The sequence below is a fragment of the Chenopodium quinoa genome, unplaced genomic scaffold (genome assembly GCF_001683475.1).
Source record: "Chenopodium quinoa cultivar QQ74 unplaced genomic scaffold, ASM168347v1, whole genome shotgun sequence".
NCBI classification, from domain to species: domain Eukaryota; kingdom Viridiplantae; phylum Streptophyta; class Magnoliopsida; order Caryophyllales; family Amaranthaceae; genus Chenopodium; species Chenopodium quinoa.
This window is the reverse complement of record NW_018744593.1, coordinates 3302723-3309895: the sequence shown is the minus strand read 5'-3', so window position 1 is coordinate 3309895 and position 7173 is coordinate 3302723. Positions and strand designations below refer to the sequence as shown.

Sequence of the window (7173 nt, the reverse complement as noted above, 5' to 3'; positions counted from 1 at the left end):
ATGGCAGCGTCCCGCCCAGGCGCCATCGCCACGGTGGAGGCTTCCCGGCCAAACGCCATAGCCACGGTGGTGGCGGTCAGGCCATACGCCGGCCAGCATCTCGTAATTTTTTATCGCAAAGTACCTCACTTTCCGGTGACAATGACGGCTCTCCGGTGTCCCAAGGCGATCCAGTCCTGCTCCACATTTTTCGTGAGAGAGAATTACGTTTTGGTTAAAAATTAAAAAACGGGCAAAAGCATTAAAGTAAAAATAATTATAGACTTTATGACTTTGTGTAGAGATTTATAGGCGATGTTTATCCCAGAACAAGCTAAGGACAACCAACAACAAAGAAAGGAAAGAAAAATCCTTCAAACTAAGTAGACAAGGTAGGATACCAGCTAGTACTTATAGAAAACGCTCGTGAGAGCGAGTAGTGAGCTCTAGATCGCCGAGGTGAAGACCAGAGGAGCTGGGGTGGCTGCCGGCGAGCTAAATTAGGTGGACGTTTTGGTGGTTGTGGAGTTACTGATGAGAGAGAAATTTAGTAAATATATGACTTAAAGTTGCATTGTTCATAGCGGTTTTAAGGTTAAACCACACCGGTTAACGATTTTACCCAATCTTGCCTTTCGACAAACCACCTATATTTATCGTGACGATAAACTGGGGAATAAAATTCATCTAGCCATTAACGCATGACATCCAGTGAGTAGGAAGACCAAAAAATTGAAGACTCAAAAGTAGGAAGCAATAGCAGACAATAGCAGTTCTTGTGAATTTCTTCTTCTTCATCCAGGTAACTCTTCTCTGCCATCATTCCCTTTGAATTTTATGTTTCACCCCATCAAAATTAATCTAACCTACATTTTGCCCATCAAAATTGTTCTCCTTCAATTATCAAAATTTGCAATTAATTATTTCTTCAATGGTTTCTTCTTCAATTAATTTTAATTAGAGGTATGATTCTGTTTTTTTTTAACATTCCCAGATGAAAAAGGGTAACAAGATTCAATTTTGAGTAGTATGGTTACCAAATTGAGCTTGTCAATATCAATAGGGTTATAGTTTTGGCAATTATGAAACCCTAATTAGTAAATTTATTTGGTTGATAGTGGATATTTTTCTCAGATTTTGGTGGGGTTTGTTGGAAAGAAGGTAAGGGTCATGGCATTGACATGTATTATTGGGATCAAAGTAGAAAGATTGGCTAGTGCTGTTAATGTAAGAGTTGAACTCGAATTTTCGGAGGGTTTTAGAATTCATTTGAATTGTGTAAGATTTTATTTACAATATTGTACGTAGGTAATCAGTTGTTGCTAGGATAATTTTGAATGAGATTAGCTGGTCTCGTACTCTCATGAATTAATTAAAAAAAAAAAATGAAAGCACTATGTACGGGTAGGATAGGATGCATTGACATTGGCTAGTTACGTGTAGTGTTGTCGATTTAGTGAATTTTTTTCTCTAGTAAAGAAGTAGCATTAGATTTCCTGTCAATGACTGGTCATAGTGCAACATTATTGAGATATTGTGGTTTCATTCAGATGATAGTGTTGTGAGCCTGCTTAGTATTTTTGGATGCATCAATATGAGTGAAATGGCTAATAAGTGTGGCAAGTAATTCTATTTATGGATTTGGTGTACTTCATCAATGGAGGTGTTTTTTTGTTTTTATAATGTGTTGCTGCTCAGTACTTTACTAGTTGGCTTCTAGGACGATATACATTCCGATAGTGGCAGAATCGCAAGCTATAGCTAGTGCATACTCTTTAGTCCCACAGAACTTATCCTAGCCGACTTTTAAAAAATGTTAAGGTGCATAATTGATGAGCAGAATTAAATCAACAATGTTTTAGCATTATGGGAAATGGGAGTATGATTGGGCGAATATGTTTTTTTAAAAGAGAAGGGATCAATTAAGGGCTGATGTACACTCTCTTTGGATTGAATCTATGCTTTGTAGATCAATAGAGCTTACCTAGTTATGATCTATATGAGCTGAGTTAATCAAGATGCGATTCCAAACCAGCATTATGTTGACTCAATCACAGAGTTGCTTGGAATGGAGAGGTTAGCACACTTAGGTTACCCCTCCCCAAAGTTAGCCTCATTGACTCTCAAATATAAGTCTTTTCATGCCCTAGATAAATAGAATCAAATTTGCAATATTAGACAGTTGTTGCGTAAAGGGCTAAATCAGTCTGCCTGTCTTATAGATGCTTATAGCTGTGTATTTACATGATAGATACTGAAGAATGAAGAAAACTTAGAAAAGGTTACAAAAAAGGTAGAAGTTTGCAAGGAGTTCTGTTCCTTCTGACTGGGAACAGTCATAAGACTCATAGCACTCACAAGCTAGTCATAGTTTATACACTGATTCAAATTTCTATTGCTGTTGCTGCTGCCTTCAGCGTCAGTACCTTTTAGCTATCTCTCTTTTCCTGGCTACCAGGGTGAGGTTGATGGTGGAAAATAAGCTTTTTGACACAAAGCTCAATGCCCCGCAAGTTGGTCCTGGTATTGAATTGACTTAAACAGTCTGGTGACAATGGTATGTACTATTTGTAGAACCCTACTTTCTGCTTTGAATTTGGAGATTTTTTCATGGGTTGTGTTTTCTAAAGGTATAATAAGAGAGGAGAGGTCATTGGATCAATATCAATTAGCAAGTGACAAACTGAATTTTCTCCTGAATCTACATTTGAGTTGGGGTGTGCATCAAAGCCTTAACTATGAGCTTGTATTTACATTAGCTACTATAGGGCATTAGCTTCAACCGATTTCTGCTTATTTGATTTACATCCAATTAGCATCTAATTGTTGTAGTTTTCTTGGGATTATCTGAAGTGTCTTGTTATGTTGATGCAAATGTTTGAATGGGATACTCAATGTACATACAATTAAGTTCTCCTAAATATCAAGTGGAGGATCTAGACCTTCCAGTCATTCACCATATCTTTGGGATGGTGGTAAAAATAGGATTAAGCAGAATTATGTGGACTGTTATTAAGTGATGTGCAATTGAGTTCAGCATGTTCTAATTGGTGGAGATTTTCAACTTTTTATTCTTTGGTAAAAATCAAACGATAGGAAATGGAGATGAAACTCATTGTTGTTTTGAGCCATAAGAGTTTGTAATTATATGGTTTAGCTTTGGTACCCTTGTTTCTCTTTCTTAATTTTGATGAATCAAAATAATATCATCCAAATTTTGATTCATGTCCATAAAATGTGACTCGACCTATCGCAACTCTCCTCCTTTATTCAGGCTTGAGACCTTCCATGAATGCCACAAAACAATACTCGTAGGCGGAGTTAAAAGTGCTGTATTAGTGTATAGTATAGAAGATATTAAATTTCGTGGAAGATTGCTGAGGCTTCAGACTTCAGTTGGCAGGTGCAAATTGAATTTATACAGTTGAGTTGTTGTCTGGTCCACATAGCCTTGTATTATAAAAAAGGTCTTGAGAGAGTCTACAGTATAATCTTTACGTGAGATTTTGAAATATTAGAATTCTAGAGCTTGCTCCCTGAAGATATGAATAGGTAAATTTTTAAGGACCCAATCTGTACAAAAATGAAGTTCTTACAGTTAGTTTGATACTACATATTTCTGATATTCGTTTTCCAGGATTTTGTTTGATTGTATCTTCCATTTAATCCATTAATGGGCATTGTAGAAGAAATTAAGCTTACTTTTGCTATCTAGGAAACAAAGTCCTTTTCCATACACTGAGCATTACTGCTTAAAAGAGCTTCTGCTTGCCAATCTAATGCATCTAAGATAAGTAATCAAGGGGTTTGTGATAGAACATGCAGCGGCAGTGCCAAGTGGGGTAGTTAGGTACCCCTCATTTGCTTTGCTGCTGAAAATCCTGAGCTGATACTCTGGCTTACAGAATGCCAAGATAGATTTACAGATTATCGTAGTGGTCGTCCTCTAATGCATGGAAAGTTAAAGACACTCCACAAGATGAATGTGCCTGACTGCGGGAATGGAAGTGTGAAGAAACACATTTTAAAGTATTTGAGAGGCAAAATGTTTCGAACTAAAAAGGTACTGAAGCCTTAGAGAATGATATTTGCCCTACAAACCACTTCTTCATCTTGAAATAAATTTTCTTCCCACTCCTTCATCTGTGCCACTCCTCATGGGCGCTCAGTCGCTCACCTTTTAGCTTCTACTGAGCACCTAGTGTGATGTTGGAGGCTGCTTTCCTCTGTGCTCTGGCTGCTTTTGCTGCTCTTTGCTGTCTCTACAACTTAATCCAGCTAAATAAAAATTAGGTTCAGTCTTGGTCTTTTGTGATCTTTTCTCTGCTCTTTTGATCTTTCTTCTGTGCTCTTTGTCTGTGGACAAGTGGTTTGTTATTTTGTAGTAGTAATTCACTAATTTAACTGTGATTTGTGGATCTAGTTTAGTTTAATGTTGTATCCTAGTGTTTGTGTTAGACCATTTACTTCAGAGGATGTGTCTTTGGGCTGTATTTGGGAACCTTAAAACTGATACCAAGTTACCTGCCTTTTTATTTTATTTTATTTTATTATTTTTTTTTATTTCTTCTTCTTCTTCTTCTTTTTCATTTTGGCTTTCCTTCTCTTTAAGCACCCTTATCTTCTAATACCATTTTGTGTCCAATCTACATTTACATGAACTTGTAGGTTGGTCTTTGTAATAGCTATAGGAGTATAGGATTAGAAGGGCTGGAATGCTGGATATATCTTTGGTAAGGATAGCTTGACCATGTAGAAAAAGTCTCCTCATAAAGTGTCTCTTTAACTGTGGAAATCGATGCATATAAGCTTCAATTAGGTCACCTACATTGAAAATTTTAGGTTGATTGGTATCTACAGGACAAAGCAAGCCTGATACTCTGATTATTTTTAAGGAATGGTTTTAAAGAGTCCAAATATGTAATAGAGAATATGTCCTTTTATGGTATAATTACTGGCTTGGATTGGGCACTTAGACCTTGTAACAAATCTGTCTTTGCCCCTTGACTAAGAGAGAAAAACCTGAAGGCCGGATTACAGTAATAATTGGAGGATTGAACTGACTGGTACAGCTGCTTTTTACACCTACGTGATGCCATCTAACCCAAAAGATTAATACATGTTGCAGTGCTGCTGAAGAAAAGAATATAAAGGAATTTTTTTTTTTTTTTTTTTTTTTTTTGAACACTATAAAAGAAATTTGTATATCTTAAATTCCTCCTAGATTTCACTCTTACCTGAGGTTTTCTTGGCATGACATTATGTACAAACTGAGTCTAGTACCTCCTTGGGATTTGCTTTCTGTATTGCAGTCTTTACAGGGACAAAGAAATGGAAGAATTATGTTACATAGGTGAAGAGGGGAAATTGTCTGTCAGATTTATTGGCTTGTCGCTTGTTCTGTTTTTCACCTTGTCAGACGAAGGAAAATGAGAGTTGTATCATCTGTATGAATGTATGATTGCTTTATACAATGATCCCTAGTGCCTATTGAAACTGGTGCAAGGCTAATTTTCTTTGTAGACTGCTACTGTATTAGTCATGTTTCATTATCCATTTTCATAGTGTTTTCTTCCTTCTGTTTAGATAATTTGGTGTAGAGCTGCAAACTGATGTCCCGAAGGCGCAATGCTATTGTAGCTGCAGGATTAGTTGTTTTTGCCACAGCTGGTTTGACATTTCCTTTCTACATGGCGTAAGTTCATTGTTTTTATATGGCTGTAATTATATTAGTTCCTCTGGAAACTGATTGATGGTGTGCTTTCTGTAGATCATCGTCTAAGAAACAGCCTGTCATTGACTCATCGAAACCCTTACCACCTCAGGCAACCTTTCGAGGACCATATATCAACACTGGTTCACGTGACGTTGGACCAGATCATCGTACTTATCCAAAAAAATAATAAAGTTCTATGGTTACCTGACTAGTATTTTCCCCGATAATTGTTGTAACTGGAATTTTAGAATGTGAATACAATAGCCTTATAAACTATTTTGTTACAGTAATATTGAAGTAATAAAGGCATATTGCAATCAATTGCATTTTTGCATGATTGTTTTATTATTACTATTGTTGTTTGCTTTACTTCGAATGAATTTTTTTTTTTTTGTTTAATGAGCCATAAGGGCGGAGTGAGAATCAATCCAAGGATCCCCTAACCGGGAAGGAAGATCTAACCACTTGAGTTATCCCTCACTCTCTTTGTTATTATTATTATTATTATTTTTTTTTTTTTTTATTTTTTTTTTATTTTTTTTTTATTTTTTTTATTTTTTTATTTTTTTTTGAAAGAAGAGTATTCTTTGTTATTATTGTTATTGTTATTTGATTTACTTGATGAAGCCCGTGCGATGAACGGTTTATTTGTATTTTTTCAAATGAAATCAATAGCTTTATACTAAAAACGAAATCAGAAATGACACATGTCATTTACTGGTTAAAAATTTTCCCTCCATTTTTCCTTTCCATTAATTTGGTTTTTTTTTTTTCGCAAAAAAACTTTAAGAAAACTATTTATAACCCATAATATATTTTTTCCCGATTGACAATCATATTCTTTCCATATACAATCAATTGAAATATTTTTACATATCTTTTATGTATTTTATTAAAAAAAATGAACATATTGATTATCAAAATAATACTATTATCTAAAATTCATATAAAATTATCAATATTTTCTTTGTCTCACTTTACTATTTTTGCAATAAACTTGATTTCAATTTAAAAGAGAAAATTCATTTTAGTAACATACATATATGCATGTACTATATTTGTATTAATATATATACAGCATGAGTATTAATCAAAATTTTCAATTTTTTTTTTTTTTTAATATAAAACTCTATAGACCTTAAACTTTTTTTTTTTTTTTTTTACAAAAAAAATAATTGTATACCTTTATTTACGTAAAGTATTATTAAAATAGCATTGCAATTTGTTACAATATAAAAGTTAGTAACAATCGTGGGTTGTACGGGACGTAAGCTAGTATTCTACTATAAATATATTAATCTCCTAAACTTTGTGATATTTGTTTGCTCAATACTTGAATTTTTTATTTTATTTCATAAAGTTTCATATGTGGCTGGCCACATCGTGCGGTCAGGGGTTACTCGGTTGGTCAAGGGTTACTCGATCGATTAGTGATTACTCGGACAGTGAGGGGTTACCCGTTTAGTGTTTTGGTATAT

General features: G+C 34.8%; 1 protein-coding gene across 1 annotated transcript; it reads left to right on the top strand.

Annotated features, from left to right (window-relative positions):
* Window positions 1-334: 334 nt before the first annotated feature.
* Window positions 335-6046, top strand: LOC110699675. Its single transcript, XM_021877201.1, has 3 exons — window positions 335-781; window positions 5566-5674; window positions 5750-6046. Exons 2-3 carry the CDS (start codon window positions 5592-5594, stop codon window positions 5880-5882), a joined length of 216 nt encoding a protein of 71 aa, XP_021732893.1. The 5' UTR covers window positions 335-781; window positions 5566-5591; the 3' UTR covers window positions 5883-6046.
* The last annotated feature ends 1127 nt before the right edge of the window (window positions 6047-7173 follow it).

Bases quoted from the DNA above. Each gene is read 5' to 3' on its own strand.
- LOC110699675 (XM_021877201.1), top strand. From the start codon at position 5,592: ATGTCCCGAAGGCGCAATGCTATTGTAGCTGCAGGATTAGTTGTTTTT. The intron at 5,675-5,749 runs GTAAGTTCATTG...TGCTTTCTGTAG, and splicing joins ACATTTCCTTTCTACATGGC to ATCATCGTCTAAGAAACAGC.